Source organism: Gloeophyllum trabeum (genome assembly GCF_000344685.1).
Source record: "Gloeophyllum trabeum ATCC 11539 unplaced genomic scaffold GLOTRscaffold_00004, whole genome shotgun sequence".
Taxonomy (NCBI): Eukaryota; Fungi; Basidiomycota; class Agaricomycetes; order Gloeophyllales; family Gloeophyllaceae; genus Gloeophyllum; species Gloeophyllum trabeum.
In genome coordinates this window covers 2076358-2095694 of record NW_006920413.1, presented here as the reverse complement: position 1 = coordinate 2095694, position 19337 = coordinate 2076358, and the positions used below count along the sequence as shown (strand labels likewise).

The following is a 19337-nucleotide window of genomic DNA, read 5'->3' as shown; positions in this document are numbered from 1 at the left end:
CGCGATGCTTTACTCTATCTGATATTCTACCACAATCACTCAGACACTAAAGTTACTACACGGAGAAGATATACTAGAGGTAGACGGGCATGCTGGTCCCGCATAAATAATGAATATTCTACAGAGAACAACGCAAAACAATGCACAGCAAAGCGAAGAGACGAATAGACAGCGGGGTATTGCGAGGATGACTGGACAGATCACCAGCCCACATCTTGCCCGGAGAAGGGCTCGACCGTGACGCCGGTCTGCCCCGCGACTTTGCGGAGCGTGTACCGTTCGAGGTCGTAGACTTCATACGATGCTGCGGCGAGCTTCATCGCGCGTAAGTGGTGGGGGCGCGAGTTTGCTGCGATGGCGTGTTTGCGCGACTGCCAGATGCAGGTGGCGAGGTTCATGCCGGTTTTTGCGTCGGGAATGCCGTACCAGTACATGATCAGCTAATGCAGGCAACAGTCAAGGTCAATGTCAGCGTGAGGAATAGGATGGGGACAAGCGAAGGACTGACTCCGCCATTCTGGATAGCCTCCTCGTGCGCCTTCTGGTCGGCGTCGTAAAGCGCTGTCATGAGAATTGAGCACGACAGACTTGTCACCTCGTACAGAATGCCACACTCACGTCCGCTGTCGCTGCCATCTTTGCGCTTGCTCCGGAACACGACACAGTACCACTCGCGCTCTTCCTCAGCGGGCAGACGGAGTTCACCCCAATTGAAGGCAGCGGCGTAGGGCGCGCTGGCATAGTTGGGCGTTATAGGGTGGAAGTTGTGGAGGGCTTTGTGTAGGGAGAGCGAGGCAGGGTCGATGTCCGGCAAATGGGTCTTTGGCGCTGACGACGACTGAGGGCCGACATTGTGCACCGAGAGGTGAGGGGGGAGGCAAGAGAGGAGCGGCGGGAGGAAGAGTATTGGGTCGGAGCTGCTGGTGCGGTCAAACTTGGGTACAAGATGGGGGTCCCGAGGGGACGCGGGAGGCGTGTCAACCCCGGTGAGACGGATTTGACCATGCAGCACGGGTCGCTTGGGGAAGGTCGGGGAGGTGGGAGACTCTACCAACGTTGCGCCCGACATTGCATGAAGGCAGAGCACTACAGATATTTTGAGAGGGCCAGGAAGATGTGTTGTTCAGCACACAACAAGCGATTTAAGTACCAGGAAGTGCGGGGTCAGAGAAAGTTGCGCGAGAGCCCCGAGACGTGTCAGCAGAGGTTTCGATATAGCGGCCCATAGAAGCACCAGGTTTTGAGTCGAACATACCGCATTAGATGGCGCCATGAAAAGCGAGTGAACGGGACAGATGGTGCAATTTGACGTACTTGCTTAGGAGGTGGGCGCGTTTCGCGATGGTGTCGCAATCGCTGTCATAGGCAACACCCGTCGCTACAAAAAGCACGCAGCAATGTTTCCTCCGTTCGTCGAGAGGTCTGGGATTAGCACTCAGAGCACCATACGCGCCAGTGTTTCAGTAGGCGTGTGGGGAAGGCCAACTATCCCCCGCACGCGACGCGGACATTATGCTGATGTCGCCTCTCTGTAACCGACAATTCCGAATTGACCGTGTGCACCCCTCGAAATCCATGGGCAGCCATAGGTAGTGCTGCCAGCTGCATTATAATGAAGCATCGAGAAGGATAACAGGTGCTTGACAGATCTCGCAGAGCTGCGACGGACAGGAGAAACATCTGCTCGGGCAGAAGTCGGGAAATGCCTCGTTACGTAATGGCCTCCGACCCTCTGTCGAATTCGAATCCGAGTTGCAGCGTTACACCACACAAATGGCCACCAAGAAGGCGGCAGACTCGACTTTGTACCATCTCAGCCCGAAGGGCTTTTGGAAGAAATTCCGTGCGTACTGCTTTGAGCTAGCAATGGTTACAACAGCTCACCCGGAGCAGGGGATGCGGTGGTCGTGAACCCGGAGATCTCGAGTGGTATCCCACTCCCTCATCTTAACCGCTATCCCCAGCCTGCTTCACGGCCAGAGAAGTATGCTACGCCAGCGACGAAAGGTGTGTAACGTCCTGCACGAGTCTGTTTAAAGATATTGATGTACTTCAAGCCTCCGACCCCGCACAGAATCCGTATTGGAAGCGTGACGTCCGACGCGCATACCCCCAGCTCTCGGTCATCACTCAGACGGAGCTGTCCTCCCTCCTCCTTCAGCAGCCCGAGAATCAAGCGTATGTCCTGCTCCATCAGTGTCTTACTATTCAACGATAACATCACCGTTTACAGCCTTCTCGGCGCGCCGTCAGAGGCGAAGGAGGGCGAGCAATCATCCGTCCCTGCTACTTCCAAAGCTCCCGTTGATCTAACATCTGCCATCGCTACCATCACCTCTGCTCGCAAGGCTTACTCTGAGTCGAAGCTCCCACCTCAGCTCCCGATCCCTTACAGGAAATGGGTGCCCCAGAGAGCTGAGGACGCGCCTCACGACCCGAATGCGTATTTCCCTATGATCCTTGTCAAATAGATGGCTATTGTCGTCCGTTGTCCCATATCATTGCAGCACCTCCCAAGCTGTGTGACGTCTGCTCAGTACGCCAATATGAGACGTGAGCCTAGCACTCGAAACGAAGGTGACGCTCCGTGATGGCCAGCTATGCTCAGAATTATAGAACGCGAGCATGGTAGATCATTCGTAGCTTGTTCACTTCAACATCTCACTGCGCTCTATAGCAGTCCGCTCCGGTCGGATTTGTTTGCACGAGTTGCCCGTCGGCTTCAGTTTCAAACATACCCAAACAACGCCTTCACGCTCAGCTATGTCCGCGCCCCATAATGCTGAAGCCTCATCCTCGAGTGGGGCAACCCGCGCACCACCCACACTACTAGCTTCCAGTACCGCGGAGCAGCAAGCCGCAGCGTTCGATGCGGATCCCAACACCTACTTCGACAAGGAGAGCGGGACTTGGCGGTACGAGAATGAGGATGGCACGGAGCTGGAATGGGATACTAAGAAGAATGCTTGGGTACCCGTGGTGAGTTCCAAGTTGGTGAACGCGTCTCCAATGAAGTCTCACCGACGTAGGTAGATGAGGACCTGCTAAAGAGCCAGCAAGCCGCGTACTCGGTGGCAGGCGTAGACGAATCGGTACGACGCGCTCCCTGCCTTCGATTGTCCATGTCACTCATGCTCATGACCTACGAGTAGACCCCCGCAGCGCCCGTCCTCGCTCGCGACAAGAAGAAGCGGAAGCAGCGCGACAATAACAATGACGAGCCCTACCTCGGGCCCGCCGCGAAGCGCAACAAGAAAAAGGAGCCCGCGCCGGGCGAGCGAAAGTCGAAGAACACCGCGGTGTACGTGACGGGCCTGCCCGCGGACACGGAGTTCGACGAGCTGCACGAGCGATTCTCCAAGTGCGGGCTCATCGAGGAGGACGACCAGGGCGAGCCGAAGATCAAGATGTACGCGCGCGACGACGGGAGCTTCAGCGGGGAGGCGCTGGTCGTGTATTTCAAGGAGGACTCCGTCACGCTCGCGCTGAATATATTGGATGACGCGGAGCTCAGGCTGGGTGATGCGAGCACGCGGATGAGGGTGCAGAAGGCAGATTTTGCGCATAAGGCAGGCGGTGGCGGTGGGAACGGGAGTGGGGGAGGAGAGGGTAATACGGAGAGGAAGACGGTGGACAGGAAGAGGGCTACGAGGCGGATAACGAAGATGCAAAAGTGAGCGTTGTGATGCCTTTACTATGGAGTGGCTAGCTTGCTCATGATTCGCAGAAAGCTGGAGGAGTGGGATGATGAGGAAGAAGGCTTCGGACCCTTACTCGACAAGAACGACAAGAGCCAGTCCATAAACAAGAATAGCCGAGTGGTCGTGTTGAAGCACATGTTCACACTACAAGAGCTGGAGGAGGATGCCTCATTACTGTTGGACCTGAAGGAGGACGTGCGAGAAGAGTGCTCTACGCTTGGTGAAGTCACCAATGTCGTATTATATGATGTGAGTAGACCCTTTCGTATTTGATTCCAGCGACTAACGCCTCTACAGGCGGAACCAGAGGGCATCATGACCGTAAAGTTCAGGGACCCCTTGAGTGCCCAAGCATGTGTACTGGTGAGTTTCCAAACTATAGCATCTGATGCGGCCATGTTAACCCTTGGTCCTTCGCAGAAAATGAATGGGCGGTTTTTCGCTGGCCGTCGGATTGAAGCCTCTCTTTATTCCGGAAGGCAAAGATTTAAGAAGAGTGGTGGAGAGATTGATCTTGAGGGCGGGGAGGAGGCAGAGAAGAAGCGTCTCGCCGAGTTTGAGCAGTGGTTGTTAACGGAAGGCGACTAGTCTGTGGCACGTACAACGCTATGGGGCTAACGGATGGATATCTTATTATTCCTACATTGTCCTCATCCAAGCGGGGTGTAAGTACAAATATTATGGGGCAAATCCGCGTCAGTGAAGTGTCGTCTACCAGAAGGAAAAGAACGGCTTGGTGTCTACGGTCTCGAGACGCTATGAAAAGAGCGATCAATCCGGGTCCGCGCGACTATGATGCACGCGGCGTACCTCTACTATGGCAGTGCGTTTCTTGGTACTGTCCAATTGTTCAGGACGCATCCAGTCGAAACTGCGTCGGTCTTGTCGGGGCCCACCGTGCGTCGTCCAACGCGGGTTACGTATAGGAGTGTCCAGTTGTGGCACGGACATCGACAAAGCCACCAGACCGTTTTCATGCTCAGCACTGTCGTCGTCTTCAGGGACCGGTGGCAGATTCTCAGCCCGTGTCGGAGGTGAGAAGAGGGAACTTGACGACGGCTGCTCGGGCCGTCTGGGCGCCTCTGCCGGTTGTGCCTGCGACGTTGACTTGGATGCAGAGGAAGATGATTCCCCAACGTCCATCTCCTCCTCGTCATCCGGTATTCCCGGGTCTTCAGAACCTAGCTTCTGGAGACTCGCTTCTACAGCGTCGAGGCGCTCCATATGTTCCAGGACAGTAACCCCCGTTGTCCCAGGATGCACGCGCTGGTACTTCGCCGAGAAAGGGACAGGCCGTGGTATGGCGTCGGTCGATGTCCGCCGCATTGCTGGCGGTGAATCTACCTCGCCGTGACTCTGCGCCCTGCGATGCTTGGACATCGAGGGCATAGATGTGATTGATGATGCAGAGAGTGGGCCGGTGAAGTCGAAAGGATCCTCGGCAGTCTCGTCGACGACCTCAACCTCGTCGTCCCAGACTAGCACCTTTTGCCGACGGGTCAGTTCAAGGGGCCCTGCATGTATTCAGCGATGCTTCCAGAGAGCATAAAAGGCGATCCTCCTACCTTCGTCCTATGATAAGACGGATGGGCATCAGTGGGCATTCACATTGCTTCGTCGGGACCTACCTCGTGTTTCAGGGATTGAACAATGTTCCAAGCCTGGCCCTTGATGACAGCAAGCTGTCTCTGTAACCACGGCACGTGTAAGCGTACAGAACTTGACATTTGGGAGAGGCACAGACCGAGAACATCTTGGGATGGAAATCTGGATCGATCGCAAACAATTTCCGGAGTTGGAACGTCGTCTCCTCCCACCACTCTTTCGATGTCAACAGGGGGAGGAAATGATCTCTAGTCTTCTGTCCGAAAGGTCTACCGATAATGCTGACAGGTAAATACAACCATCCGTACGTGTACGACCGCCAGCCGTGCGGGTGCTCCCATGGGAAGCTCAGCGAGTTGTCGATGGCGGCGATGTGGATGTGCGGCTGTTTCGTGTACGGCTTGTTCAGATCGGGCACCGACTCCGATTTGGAAATAGACGGCATGGATGGGCTGGACGACATGACGGGGGAAGGGGCGGCGGACTCGGTCCTACGCAGCTCGCTCATTTGTGGCATCTCCAGACGGTTTGAGCGCGACGGCGCTACGTCTACGAGGGACCTCTCGAGAGGAGCTTCGCAGTATTTGATCATGTAGTTGTCCGCCCCCCGGTCGGTGTTGAGCATTAAATAGTCTTTGATCGTCAACATCTGGGACACCAATATGGGCATGCATGTTGGACATACCTAGAATTACAAGCCTAGAAGCAGATAAGTGTTAGTGGCCCTGCCTGAAACATACGCTAACATACGTACTTTTCCAGCTCTTCTCGGAAGCTCTGCTGTAATGCTTGAGACCAATAGAACGGCCTCCCGGGCTCATTAGTTTCACTCGGATCAAACAATTCGTCACCCTCGACATCCTCATATTGGTCGTCATCGTCACCGGTCCTGCCACAAATAATCTTGACGGTGCTTAAGCAGCGTTTCGTGAAATTGCCCTTCCTGTGGGTATCGTCGTCGAATGTGTCTGCTATAGCCCGACCAGGCCAAGGATGTTTGCGTAAAAATTCAGAAGCGTCTGCATAAATGGTGAGCTTAGGTGGAATACGAGTGATGACGAGAATCAGTTGAGGACAAACCTGTATATCCATGCAGGAAATACTGCATGCTACCGATCTTCTCGGGCAGAGGCTTCCCTTTCTTTGCTGCTGTGCGGTCTATCCAGTCATAAAAGAAAGCCTAAAAGAGAGAGGTCCATGACTTCAGCCCATGCGAGAGGTAGTGCCACTAACCGGACTAGAGAGTGACACTAGTTCAGTTCGGGGAACGATGTACAACTCCAGTCTACGGTCAAGCAAAGATGCCGCAGCTTCTGATATATAGCTAAATGACGCAATAAGGAAGGGCTCCGTCCAGAGACGTTTAGCACCTCACCTCAGATTCGGGATTAGGCACGCCCTGCCGAAAGGAATGATCCATCGGAATTGGCGATGGAGCCATTTGGTCGTCTATTGAAAGTTGGATGCAGCAGACCAGACGGTTAGAATAGCTCGCACCTTCGGATTAAGTCTGCCGTAAGGTTCTTCGTCCTTGGGCTTGAAGACTCTGGCAGCGGCGGTGAATAATCGACCGGCAGCACTTCACTCGAGATACTCACGCCACTGTCTGCACTCGCCCGTCCACCTTGGCGCGAGCAAAGTAGGACCCTGACGAACCCTTCGTGATCATCTTAGGATGGATACCTTCCGAAATAGCCCTCTTGACAGCCTGTACAATGCTTGCATCCGTACACATTAAAGGCATGCGCATTTCATTCGCATTGACAGTACGCACGCCTCAAAGTCAGCCTGAGTCATGGGGGGCTTGTGGTCCAGAGTCTTGATCTGAGTTGCAATACAGCATGGTCAAACCCTGCACCAAGTGAGGGAGGACATAGAAGACTAACGAGTCCTGAAGCTGAGGGTTGAGGGACGACTGGCGGACCAAAGATAGACTGTATAATCTCTTTCTTCGAGTTGTCTTCCACTTTCTTCTTCCTCTTCACTCTCTGAGCAATGGACTCCGTCCATCTGACCAGGACCACATTCGTTCATTCGTACGGAGCATCCGCAGTAGGTATACGGGTACAGACCTCTTGAACGCATTATCCAGCTTACTCAGATCAATTTTGGCTGGCCTATGCGAACGTTGAAGAGTCCGCGTCGAAGTGGTATGCAGACTCTCGGCGACATCCTCCTCTTCATCAATCGACTGTGCCAGGGGCTGGTATTCTGAGCGGCTAGGAGGCATCCAGTCCTTCTGACGGGTTGCTTAATGTCGTGACGACGCCCGGAAGGTCCTCTACCGTGCCAGCTGAGAGAGAACGAAACGTGTAAGACGTGGCTTGTGCTCCGTTACTCAAGCTGGTGTGCCTTCACTGGCTTCAGTCGGAGGAGGTAAGGACGCGACTGGACACGTGGCTTGTGCCACAACCCTTCACACTTCACGTCCGGCTATCAACCTGTTTATTACTCCTCGACTTTGCCTCGACTTGTCCTCGACCACACACGTCCTTCAAACACGTCCAAGTCAACATTTTCTAGTGCTTGCTCGTGAATATCAGCGCCTCGTAGAACCTAGCTGCGTGGCTTTTGCGACTCCGTGGTCTGGCAAATTACTACAATCAGAATCGATTGACTTGCGTGGAACGTCTAATATACAGGAATCCCGGCTCTTGTACTCTGCATGCGACATGAGAACTCAAGGAATATGTCTTCTGTCTACGGCGGCGTACTCTTCTCATCGCCTGGTAAGAGCTCATAACCTTTGCCTCTGAACCTTTTCGGCCAGATACCCGCCCTCCCTGGCGCCAGGATACCGTTCGGATCGAGAGCGTCCTTGATAGTCTCGTTGAACCGCATAAGTGCTTGGTCTCCCCAGCCATATGTCCGCGCGACCTGATCCATGAAGATCAAGTGCGTCCTGTATTCGCCGTACCCTTCGTCCGCCGCTTCTTTCACCATCTCCCGCATAAGAGCGATCGCTCTGCGCTTCTCGTCGTCGTCTGCGCGATCATATACGATGTTCGCGATGTAATGCATCTCTCGCCCGGCGACACACCAGGTCGGGAACGAATCGAAGCCCCATTTCTTGTGGAGACGCGTGACGATCTCGTGGACCACCCTCGCGTCTGCTCCTTTGGTGGGCGTGATAGGAGCGAAGAACAAGTGGGCGCCATTTGGCTTCCAGTTGAGCCAGTCAAGCTCTCGCAGTTCTGGCGTCCCGGAGCATACTCTGACACGCGAATGGATATAATGGTCTGCAGGCAGCTCGTCTGGCAACATAAACTTGGAGCCTGGAACCTTGGCAAACTCCCGACGAATGATGTCTAGCTGCATATTGCGAGTCTCCTCTGGCCCATATACGGTTCCGTAGAAACACCAGGCGACGTCTCCGCACGGCATGTTCTTAGCATGCGACCGAATTACCTCCCTCGGCATCGGATCGTTTCCTGGGTAAAAGAACGACTTTGGCTTGCCAGTGACAGCCAGTTCTTGGATAACGTTGCGCAGTTGTGGGATATTGCCCAATATGCGGTTCAACGCGAGAGGCCGGATGATCTCGATGATCTGCTCAAAATCTTCGTCTCTGGGGAACGTGATCATGTAGCTCTGGTGCCCTGTCTCGGGCATAAGCCACATACCCATCTTCGTCACGATGCCGAAGTTCGATTGACTGAAGATTCCGTCGACTGACGGTCCGTAGGCGTGTTGGAAGGCTTGCCAGGATGGATTATCCGCGCCGTTCTTTCCAGGGAGCGCTCCCATGCCTGTCCGGAGCACCTCTCCTGACGGCAGCACGACTTCCATACCGCAGTGGTTTGCAAAATGATCACCGTAAGGGGTGTATCTATAGTGTTGAGCTTGATCAGACGCTGTCGTAGAGGCCGCTCTAATGCACTCACCCAACACCGCGATCAATGCAGTTACCCAGGACGCTTCCGCCCCCAACATCCGGCGGGTCAATCCACAATGGTAATCCGGTCTTCTGGACTTCCTCGTACAGCTTGAAGTAGCTCACTCCGGGCTCGACAATGCAGGACGCGCTGTTACCGTCGATCTTCAGGACCTTGTTCATCCGCCTCCCGAGGTCTATGATGACAGAACCCCGAACTCGAGGTGCCGCACCGCCGTACCCGAGGTTGCGGCCCATGGAGATGGGGAACACTGGGATCAGGTACTTGTTTGCCCAGCGTACGATCTTCTGGACGTCCTCGGTGGAACCCGGGTAAACGGTGGCCGAGGAGACAAGCTCCGACTGTTGTACGATGTGGAAGGCGTCGTGAGTGTTCCTGCGTGCACTGTCAAGGGCCGTCCATCGCAAGACAATGACTACTTACGGGTGTTCCATATACCATCCGTCGACGAGTGGTTTGTCATTCAGCTCGATGTTCTCCGCGCCTAACAGTTCCGTCAGCTCAGCGACGGCTTTGTTGAAGGTATCCCGGTCGACGTCTGGGGGAAGCACGGGAAGCTCTCCATCACGAGGGACTGACGGCGGGAGAGTCTTGTTGGAATAGAGCCGTGCCTTCGACTGCTTGCATTGCTCCGCATAACGTTCCGGTATGCCAGAGTGTTTCTCGGTGATGAGGGGCGTTATAGGCAATTCCGATAGAACGTCAGCCGTCGCCATCGCTTTGTAGTCGCCTCTAACCCGATGGTGCGACGCAGGTCAGATACTGCGGGGATGTAGGGATTCTCAGGCGGTCGATACCGTCTATTTAGACCGTTCATCGGCTTCCTGAGCTGAACCCTTCTACCGAAGCACCGATTAGACAACAGCAGCTGTTCGTCGAGATGCGCGGCATGTCCTCAGCTGACCAAAGTCAGGACAAATCTCAGGCCGTGTGGGGACCTCAGAGTTGTCGTTGGCTCTACGCCTAAAAGTTTAAGCAGAGTGTGGGGTATAGGAGAGGTGAAGAGACCATCGCCATTGGCGGACGGAATAGACGGGATTAGACAGAGATTCGCCTTAGGCAACCGATGCTCGGGCGGTGAAGTACTCACGGACAATGCTACTCATCTATTGTGATAAGGCGTCAACACATGACAGTTCCGCTAAAAAACACCTGATATGCATGGTACAATCGACTAGGCAGATACAACTAACTATTGACAACAACCTGAGGCGCAGGAGGGTCAATGGCAATGTTACGCTGGGAGGATTTGGGCCGTCCGAAAGCATCATACTCTACTAGATTCCTGACCGGACCTGTCTTCGGGTCGAAAAGCGGTCGAATATTACCTGACGCTAGTTCCTCCCGGACTATCTTCGACATCTCGTCCCACCTCGCGTAAGTGTCTGCCTCTGCATCGTACGGATACAGCCATCTGTTCTTGATCTTAACGTCATCAGGGTCGATTTCCTGGTCAGCATTGACTTTCTTGAGAATGTTGTGCCACCTATCCCGCACGTCTTCACCGTTTAGCTGAGATTGGCGGACACGGTCGAAGCGAAGCTTCTCATACACTCTGGTCTGCAGGTTCGGAAAGAGTCAAATCGATACCGCCATATTGAAGCGAAGACTTACGGCAAGCGGGATGTTGTCTTTCCCCGCGAGTTTCAGACATACAGCTAGGACAGCAGCGCTCTCCGTAGCTTGACTAGCACCTTGTGCGCTCGTAGGTAGATGCGCGTGACAGCTGTCGCCCAGCAGTGCGATCTTGTGGCTGCGAGAAACCCACGTTGGCAACGGGTCCCTGTAGCAGATCTTCCAGTCCAAGCACGACTCCGTCACCTCGACCGCCGAGGCGATGGTCCGATCCAAGTCGGCAACCAGACGTCGCACCTCGTCCATGTCCCCAGGCTGAAACCATGACTCCTTGATGTCGGCCGTGTCCTTGTGGGTGATGATCCAGTTGAACTCTTCTCCGTCACGCAGGGTGTTCTGCACGAGGTGCTTGTCCTCGCCGATCCATATGTTCACGCAGTCCTTCTGGATCAAGGATTGACATTCGGGAACGGACTTCAGAGGTTCTCCCTTGAAGTAAGCGCGGAAACAGGCGTAGCCGGAGGACTTTGGGGCATCGTGGAAACCGAGTACCAGCTCTCGGGCGAGAGATTTGATACCTGGCAGAGATGTGAGTCCTCAGTCTTCGCGAAAGATCGGTCACAGTACCGTCTGCGCCAATGATAACATCAGCCTCAATCTCCCGACCGTCTTCGAGAATGATAGACGGTTTATTCTCATCAAATTGTACCACCTGGTTGCAACCGGATGAGGAGTTGTCTTCAGATACCAGCGGTTTCACACACCTTGTGTCCCATATGAATAGGGATGCCGCATTCGCGAACCCTCTGCAAGAAAGCGTCGTGATAGTCGCCCCTGTGACCGATGTAGCCGGCCATATCCATGAGCGGCTGAACTGCCAGGATCTTTCCATCCTGCCAGCGTCGAATCTGCATATTCTCGCTCTTGTTCCCTATCTTGATCAGCTGGTCGTGCAAGCCCCACCGCTGCAGCAGTCGCAGGGCGTTCTCGCCCAAACCAAGAGAGTCTCCCAGACGCAGGAACCTCTTGATCTTCTCGTAGACTACGACCTCGAATCCTGCGTGGTGCATGGCAAGCGCTGCGGCACATCCTCCGAGCCCCGCTCCCACTACGATAACTACAGTGCTGCAGTCAGCATCCCTGCAATAACGAGACGAGTTTCGGATCACCTTTCAGGCGTTCGTTCCTCTCGTTGGCTGCGGCCATGGTTGTTGTGATCCTGGACGTCCTCAAATGTGAGGCTTTGACGGCGGTGAGAGACGATATACAGGTCGAGGACCATTATTTCTGTGGTCGGAAAGTCGGTTTAAGCGCGAGGAGAGCACTTCGTGTCTTCTGATCATGGCATTGAGCTTGAGACTCCCCACGGGGTACCCCCGCATATCGTACCCATCAGGACCACACCGACAGTCGCAGTAGTCACGCGCGCGGGTTACGAAATGCAATCCTCCCTACAAAGTTGAGGACGCAGATTATGTAAGCGAGTCGCGCAGCGGCTCGCAAAGTGGACGCGGAGCCATTGCAGCGGATGCGCCCAGACGGTTGCCCGCCTAACACATTATCTTATTTTTGAATACTGCTAATATGCCGCTAGTGCAGCGGTTAGTGTGATTGGTTATTTCAGATGCAATGATGTGAGCTCGAGGTTCAATCCCACCCATGGACGATATTTTTCACTTGTGATGATTCTAGTTGCCTTCACTCCGTAACGCAACTTGAAATTTTTCTTTTGTTCTCTGTCTCATCATGCAGTCATTGCAAGGCGCCAATATTGATGACATTGTGGCACTTTGAGTCCGGACGAGGGCCAATCTATACACAAAGCCTTCACTTGGTATTATACTTTGGGGTTCAGTTTCAAAAAATTAAAACTACATGTGTACTGATATACAAACCATTCAACTTCTCATGATCATGGGAGGTGGTGTTACCAGTGTACGAATGAATTGCAGTGAGTACACAACCTCCTCACCGCCTTAGGATTCCCATTCCGAAGCGAGTCGCCCAGACTTCAGACGAAGTCCCTCGCGACGCTGCGGGGTTACCGCACAGTGTCTCGACCTTCCATTTATAGCGACTCGCGTCCTTAACTTTGTAGGGAGGATTGCACTTTCTGCGCGGGTTGCAAGCCGGATAGTAGGGCAGGACAAGCACAAACCATTGTACCGATCCCATTATACGGAGACCTTGGACAAGTGCGTTACAACGCTCTGGATGACCGCCCCCTCTCCGACGCAGCGAGGATAAGGGGGAAGACAGTGCTGGACGGTCACTGACACCCGTGCCAAATCCAGCGGCGGTCACAGCCCTCCAACGTAGTCGCATCCATCCTCTACCCAAGTAACTCAACTGCTAATGACGGGTGCCTCCTCATGTTGACGCTTATCCTCGAGATGCTTGACAGGACCGAATTACCAGAGAGGCGTACGCCAAGTCTCAGCGTCGTGTGAACGCTGTACTGGTATGGCTTGGATTCGAAACTCTGGCCCGCATTCACGCTCCTCTTGCTCAACGTCCGCAGATTGCTTGCGATCATTGCAATGACGCCCTTTTCGTCCGAATCTATCGCAAGTACATATGGATAGGCCTCCGAAATATGACTCGGTGGTCCTAACCATGATGATATCTCGGCGACGCGTCACTCGGCATGCATCTTGACTCTAAGTACAGTACGGTGCTGAGCCTGACGCGTTAGTAGCCTTGAAAGCTCACTTGTGATGACAGCTCGCCATCCCTCTCCGAATGACTCTCATTTGGTGCGGATACACATAAATTGCAGCGCCTATGTCATCCAGGAAGAAATATAAAAGAGCCTCTTCATTCCGCCTTCCGACATTTCATTAGACTAGCCATCATTATCTCTTCAGACATGTCAGGTTTCAAGAAATTCGCGGTCGCCGGTGCAGGCAATCTTAGGCGATATATCATCGAAGAGCTGTTGAAACTTAAGCAGAGCGGGGCTGCTGGTTCAGTATCGGTGCTAAGTCGAGTGCGTGCTTGTCTAAAGCGTCCTGGTGATCCCCCGGGTAATACTGTGTAATACTGTGACTTTTGTGCTGACAGTGAATTCTACTCAGAGCAGCGGGGGCGATTGTAAATATCCCAACTTAACGATGCTAGGAGCCAAGTTCATTGATGGTGGACTACACATCGCCTGCCTAGCTGTCTTCAGCACTCTCGGGCACTGAAGTTGTGATCTCGACACTGGGCGGTGTGTCGACCCTCCAAAATGAGCAAACTGTCCTGGCTGAGGCCGCGAAGCACGCGGGGGTGAGGCTTTTCGTGCCCTCCGAGTTTGGCACGCTTACCAAAGACCTCAAGGAAGGCTTATTTCCGTGAAGGCCGCTTTCCCCAAGACGCTGGAGAAACTGGGCCTGCCGTTTGCTAGGGTGACGCTCAAGTTCCGCCCAACCGCCTGATTTATGTTTCTAATGCCCAGGTACTTTGATTGGGATTTACCGAACGGCAAAGTGACCATCCAAGGTGAAGGCAATGCTCCGGTCTCCCTCATGGCGAGATGAGACGCGGGGCATATACGTCGCTTACGTCCTCACGCACCTACCGCCGGACCAACCTTGGTGAAAATACTTCCGCATCGAGGGTGACAGAACGGTACGCCACACTGTCAGTTGTACCATATCCATCGGCAGGCTTACTCACCTGCATTCAGACGCTGAACGAGTTGGCGGACGCGTACCAAGCAAAGAGTGGGAAGAAGTTGGATCTTTCTCATATGTCAAAAGTCGAGCTGAGGGCGGCTTTGAGGAAAGATAGCGAAGACTTGGCGAGTCTCGCGCTTTTCCTGTCGTTGCAGCTGGACGAAGGGTTTTGCATTGCACGGAAGCCCGAGGAGCTGGACAATCACCTCTTTCCCAGTTGGAACCCTACGAAGGCTGTTGACGCGCTTCTAGGACAGTAAAGGTACCGAATGTATTGCGTCGAAGTGGCGATATCTGAATTAATGTCTGTTCGGGCCCGCAGCAGTGATGTCAGGAGGTAGAAGACTATTACTCGGGTATGCCGGGGTGACCGATAGAAAGTTGTGTTATTACTGTCTGAACTTGAAGGTTTGAATGATACAGCCCTAGCGAGCACACGATATGCCGTAGTAAAGCGTTGCGATTGTTTCGTTGGGGGCACGGTTGCCTCCACGCCACATGCTGCTGTGGCCAGTATATTGATCGAGAAAAGAATCCTGTCCTACCTGTCAGTAGAGCAAGCCACATCTGGTAAGAGGAGGCATTATCGTCGCAGAAGCGAAACACCCATGGGGATAGCTGCGCTTGAGCTGCGCACTGAAGTGCTACGAACGCGTGACGTAACGCGTTAATGATCCCCTGTGCCGTGTCGACGCGTTGTATTTCCCGCTTCCGCGGCATTACGGATCGCAGCAGCGTATTTATAGGCCCTGGCCACATCCATATATGATTCTCCCAGGTGTCGAATTCGTTTCATTACTTCCGCAGCCTTGTTGACATCGTTGCGCTGAACTGCTATGGGGCAAACGGCGTCGTATCTCGGCCAATTCTTTCCTGCTAAGCCCAAGTTCACCGCGGCTGATGTACCAGACTTGACTGGGAAAGTCGTGATAGTCACAGGTTCGGTCCAGTGTGTGGTTCCTGGCATATGTTGCTAACGATTATCCTACACGTAAAGGTGGTAACACGGGTATAGGGAAGGAGACAATCAAGGTCAGGAATGGTAGGATATGTGAAGTAGAGCGCAATTCAAGCTAGTACAACAGGTCCTGCTGGCACACAATGCCAAGGTGTATCTGGCTGCTAGGAGCAAGTAAGATCTCACAAAACAACCTTCGACGGCAGGTTCTCATTGTGTTCAGGTCGAAAGCAGAGGCTGCGATTCAAGACCTTAAAGCACAAACGGGAAAAGAGGCATTATTCCTCGAGCTGGACTTATCCAGTCTTGATAGCGTCAAGCGATCAGCCCAGGAATTCCTGAGGTCAGGGTAGGACGTATTTAGCCATAGCAATTGTCTGACTCGCCTCTAGCAAGGAACCGGCACTCCATATATTATTCAACAATGCGTAAGTCGCTTTACTTTGTATCAGCGTCAATTATGACTGATAGACATAAAGGGGTGTGATGTGGCCCCCGATTGATCAGCTTACTGCAGACGGATATGATCTGCAATGGGGGACAAACGTTCTCGGTATGAGAGGATGTCCTGTGGACTCCTGTTTCCAGTCTAACCTCCGAGCGATAGGTCACTTTTACTTCACTGAACTACTCATGTCAGCTCTAATTGCCGGTGCCGAGACTTCGCCGGACAAGAAAGCCCGCGTAGTAACCACTTCTTCCTTCGGCAACTACATGGTGAAGGGCATCGACTTCGCTTCCTTCAGAGACGGACCGGAAAGGAAGAAGTTGGGCCCGCAAGACCTATACAGTCAAAGTAAATTAGTGAGAGGAGGTAATTGCTGATTGGGTTGGGATCCGACCTGACTTTTCGACCAGGGGAATGTTCTTATCGCCCGTGAGGTGGCCAAGCGGTATGGAGATAAGGGGATAGTCTCAACATCCGTCAATCCAGGTCATCAGCACGCATCCATTGCCATACTCTCTGGACTGACTCTTATTTTCAGGGAATATCCGCACTGAGCTGACACGACATGCCACATTTCCAGGGATGAAACTACTTTCTGTGAGTAACGCTTCCTGGGGAACTCAGAATAGTGTTCATCTTGAGCACGCAGGTTCTCGTGTTATACCCTGTTCACTACGGCGCAATCACCCAATTGTATGCCGGAACCTCGCCTCAGACCGTGGATGCCAATGGAAAGGTGAGCTTGTTGTGAATTTCTGCTGTCACCCTTCTCATTATTCCGTACAATAGTTCTTCGTCCCTTGGGCAAGGGAGGCGAAGCCCAATCCGGTGGCTTTAGATTCAGAGCTCGGAGAGCGCCTGTGGAAGTGGTGTGAAGAGCAAGTGAAGGACAGATAGCCGTAATGCTACCCGCCTGGACGCTTTCCGGGACCTCTGTTTCAATCATCTCGCATGTGTTTTCGATGTCTTTCATTATTGGATACATACCCACGAATGAGATCCCACCTTTGCTGAAATCGTGATTTTGGTTAAGGGCGCCGCGAGGCACCGGCACTTTTATCAAGTACTCAACTTCTCAACCATATGGGGATAAGCTGTAGGCTTCAACGAATGTACAAAAACATCCGAAGACAAGATATATAACCTCCAGAGGCACATACACCAAGAAACTAGCTCGCGGAGCCTCGTGGTCCATGATACATAGGTCTACTATGCTTCATGACTTTCACAATGACAAGTGTTTTAAAGAACGTAACGTGTTCGTCCATTGCCGTGCATACAAATACAACTGTCTATGGAATTATGTGTAGTCGTGCGGATAGGAAGCTGACAGACTATGCTAGAGTTTGATCTGTGAAAAGCCTTGCAAACGCGCGTTCAACGGCGCATCATGGGCACTATTGTTTCATAGGACCTGTCTTGCATTTGACCATTGATCTGGATAGGAGGGAGTGGCTTCTCCTTACCAATTTCGATGTCCTTTGGCGCCCTCATGGGAGGTTCCGTGGCAATGGCATCGGACAAGTAGGGTGCTTTGAAAATGGAACGGTCCATGATTGCAGGGATGGTCTTTACAGCCACAAATACCCAGATGACGAGAACCAATCCTAGAACAATTGCGTCAGACGAGACGCAGAGTGCGTTCATGCCAAAGGAAACTTACCTGACCAGAAGGCGCCGAATACGCGGAATGTATAGCTGTCCAGTACGTCGGCCAACTTTACTGTCAGCATTGCGAACACGCCGTTCGGGAAGATAAGTCCCCAGTATGTCATAGCGAACGGAATCTTCCCCTTTTTCGCGACATGTACGATGGAGCAGATCGCGATGATAATCCAACAAATACCCATCGACCAGAGGATGTACGCTCCGCAGAAAGATACCGCGAAGATCATCTGCCCGACGAGTGCGGACTGAGGGAACATGCCGGTGTTGTGGAGTGGGAGGAACTGCGCGAGGTCCTGCCCTGATTGGAGGAGCGAGTATCCACCCTGGCCGAGGGGACCAAGAGTGATGAATGATGATAGGATGAGACTTGTGTCGGGTGGCCCATGAATGATGATGCGCGCGAGGTACACGGTGATCATCATTATGGCTAACGAGAGCCCAATGATGACCATGGTGTACGAAAAGCCGGAGGTGAGGATGGCTATGGTTTCATTGTGCTCCCGTAGAGCCGGTGCTATGTTTCCTCCAGAGGATGAAGCGACAATCAGCGTCACAACAGGAAGGAGCCAGACAGCAGTCATCTTCTCGAATGAGTGGTCCTGCTTGATCATCCTATAGCAGAGTCACGCATCCGCCGTGGCGAGGAATAGGAACAAGCCTACATTGTGAAAACCATGCCAAAAGCGACAGCGTAGGAGACGAGGAGGTCCATCCACCAGAAAGCCCAGATGGCCCATAGGAAGCTCTTACCGCCCCAATGCCACTCCTGATTGAGGATCTATCGCGACGTGTAAAAAGCTGATTGTGCATAGTATAATCGTAAGAATGTCTTACCAAGGCAGCATTAATGAGTGTCGCAGCCCCCATGGGGAAGGCACCCATGAACATACTTTGCGCGGGGTGTCGTAACATAATCCCCCACACCTGGCAGGAAATGAGTGGAAATTCCTGAATAAATAGGTTTTCGGTTCGTACCTCAGGGAACAAGACATAGCGAGCAATGGTGGCGGAGCAGATAATAATGAACAGCACAAAGTTAAGCCAAAAGAAGAGCATGAAGAACACTTTGAGAACTGTGCTCCCCGTGCCGAATGGGAATGAGTTCGCTAGGCCCGATAATACACCTGTCCCCATGATGACGGTGTGCCAAGCCCAGGTAAAATGTCTGGCAGAGAGAACCGAGTTTATTCGTCACTCCTGCGTCATTTTTCGCTCGAAAAAAGACATACCTTATGCATTCCTTCCAACTCTTCAAAGGTGGTCGGGAAGCAGCCATAGTGGAATAGGACGACGGTGTCGACGACATCCAACGGATTAATATGCTATAAAATGGTTGATATGGTGGGCGACGAGTCCTCGCTGGAGATTCTGAGAGACAGAGGGGTCGGGGCGCGGTGCAACATCATGTGTCGAGTTATGTATTGACCTCAGCAACAATTCCGAATTGCAGTCAAGCAGTGACGGGTCACATTCGGATTGAGAAGCTGTCACGTGAGAACTCCTTACAGATCACACAGGCACAGCATTTGCTGCCGCAATTTGTTTTTCACGACTTACACTACCTTCGGGACGTAGAATAGCTCTAACCGATCGTCTGTGGGCATGTTTCTGCAGTGCTCGATGGCCATCCTGTATATTCAACGAGAAAACCCTTCCTCGGGCTCCAGGCTTGCCCCGAGAAATTGACGCCGAATTCCGAATTATCTTGTGATGCTTTCCACGCCTTTCCAGCGACGCGCATAGCATGCTCTTCCTGGCTCCGCTGCGTCCAATGGCTGGTAACTTGTATGAGTGGGTGTCATGCTGTTGCTTATCGTCGGCACCGTA

General features: G+C 53.0%; 9 protein-coding genes across 9 annotated transcripts; 4 read left to right on the top strand and 5 right to left on the bottom strand.

Moving 5' to 3' along the window:
- Positions 1-200: 200 nt before the first annotated feature.
- Positions 201-1069, bottom strand: GLOTRDRAFT_92484 (uncharacterized protein; the record flags this gene model as incomplete). Its single annotated transcript, XM_007866365.1, has 3 exons — positions 201-440; positions 509-561; positions 619-1069. The coding sequence occupies 3 exons, from the start codon at positions 1067-1069 to the stop codon at positions 201-203; spliced, it is 744 nt and encodes a 247-aa protein (XP_007864556.1).
- A 700-nt stretch (positions 1070-1769) lies between these two features.
- Positions 1770-2530, top strand: GLOTRDRAFT_115391 (NADH dehydrogenase). The gene is made up of 4 exons (XM_007866364.1): positions 1770-1843; positions 1894-2007; positions 2058-2178; positions 2234-2530. The coding sequence occupies exons 1-4, from the start codon at positions 1774-1776 to the stop codon at positions 2469-2471; spliced, it is 543 nt and encodes a 180-aa protein (XP_007864555.1). The 5' UTR covers positions 1770-1773; the 3' UTR covers positions 2472-2530.
- Positions 2531-2759: 229 nt separating this feature from the next.
- On the top strand, positions 2760-5158 carry GLOTRDRAFT_58836 (uncharacterized protein). The gene is made up of 7 exons (XM_007866363.1): positions 2760-2979; positions 3030-3092; positions 3153-3673; positions 3728-3950; positions 3999-4064; positions 4122-4457; positions 4512-5158. Exons 1-6 carry the CDS (start codon positions 2764-2766, stop codon positions 4287-4289), a joined length of 1257 nt encoding a protein of 418 aa, XP_007864554.1. The 5' UTR covers positions 2760-2763; the 3' UTR covers positions 4290-4457; positions 4512-5158.
- On the bottom strand, positions 4413-7536 carry GLOTRDRAFT_104978 (uncharacterized protein; the record flags this gene model as incomplete). The annotated part of the gene is made up of 13 exons (XM_007866362.1): positions 4413-4457; positions 4512-5215; positions 5326-5389; positions 5446-5955; positions 6057-6325; positions 6387-6486; positions 6540-6630; positions 6682-6755; positions 6804-6852; positions 6905-7024; positions 7081-7130; positions 7193-7316; positions 7379-7536. The coding sequence occupies 13 exons, from the start codon at positions 7534-7536 to the stop codon at positions 4413-4415; spliced, it is 2358 nt and encodes a 785-aa protein (XP_007864553.1).
- A 392-nt stretch (positions 7537-7928) lies between these two features.
- GLOTRDRAFT_58830 (vanillyl-alcohol oxidase) lies at positions 7929-9932 on the bottom strand. Its single transcript, XM_007866361.1, has 3 exons — positions 9626-9932; positions 9191-9577; positions 7929-9135 (listed from the first exon to the last, which is right to left on the bottom strand). The coding sequence occupies exons 1-3, from the start codon at positions 9916-9918 to the stop codon at positions 8007-8009; spliced, it is 1809 nt and encodes a 602-aa protein (XP_007864552.1). The 5' UTR covers positions 9919-9932; the 3' UTR covers positions 7929-8006.
- A 359-nt stretch (positions 9933-10291) lies between these two features.
- On the bottom strand, positions 10292-12018 carry GLOTRDRAFT_74260 (monooxygenase). The gene is made up of 5 exons (XM_007866360.1): positions 11947-12018; positions 11542-11894; positions 11405-11489; positions 10817-11355; positions 10292-10762 (listed from the first exon to the last, which is right to left on the bottom strand). The coding sequence occupies exons 1-5, from the start codon at positions 11981-11983 to the stop codon at positions 10391-10393; spliced, it is 1386 nt and encodes a 461-aa protein (XP_007864551.1). The 5' UTR covers positions 11984-12018; the 3' UTR covers positions 10292-10390.
- A 1628-nt stretch (positions 12019-13646) lies between these two features.
- On the top strand, positions 13647-14749 carry GLOTRDRAFT_115386 (uncharacterized protein; the record flags this gene model as incomplete). The annotated part of the gene is made up of 5 exons (XM_007866359.1): positions 13647-13766; positions 13940-14112; positions 14217-14277; positions 14378-14389; positions 14448-14749. The coding sequence occupies 5 exons, from the start codon at positions 13647-13649 to the stop codon at positions 14694-14696; spliced, it is 615 nt and encodes a 204-aa protein (XP_007864550.1). The 3' UTR covers positions 14697-14749.
- Positions 14750-15272: 523 nt separating this feature from the next.
- On the top strand, positions 15273-16739 carry GLOTRDRAFT_38828 (NAD P-binding protein; the record flags this gene model as incomplete). The annotated part of the gene is made up of 10 exons (XM_007865781.1): positions 15273-15368; positions 15546-15568; positions 15618-15737; positions 15787-15822; positions 15874-15947; positions 16002-16198; positions 16253-16328; positions 16381-16439; positions 16492-16578; positions 16632-16739. The coding sequence occupies 10 exons, from the start codon at positions 15273-15275 to the stop codon at positions 16737-16739; spliced, it is 876 nt and encodes a 291-aa protein (XP_007863972.1).
- Positions 16740-17079: 340 nt separating this feature from the next.
- Positions 17080-18881, bottom strand: GLOTRDRAFT_110580 (uncharacterized protein). The gene is made up of 6 exons (XM_007866358.1): positions 18740-18881; positions 18486-18675; positions 18345-18434; positions 18173-18288; positions 17506-18122; positions 17080-17449 (listed from the first exon to the last, which is right to left on the bottom strand). Exons 1-6 carry the CDS (start codon positions 18814-18816, stop codon positions 17220-17222), a joined length of 1320 nt encoding a protein of 439 aa, XP_007864549.1. The 5' UTR covers positions 18817-18881; the 3' UTR covers positions 17080-17219.
- Between the last annotated feature and the right edge of the window lie 456 nt (positions 18882-19337).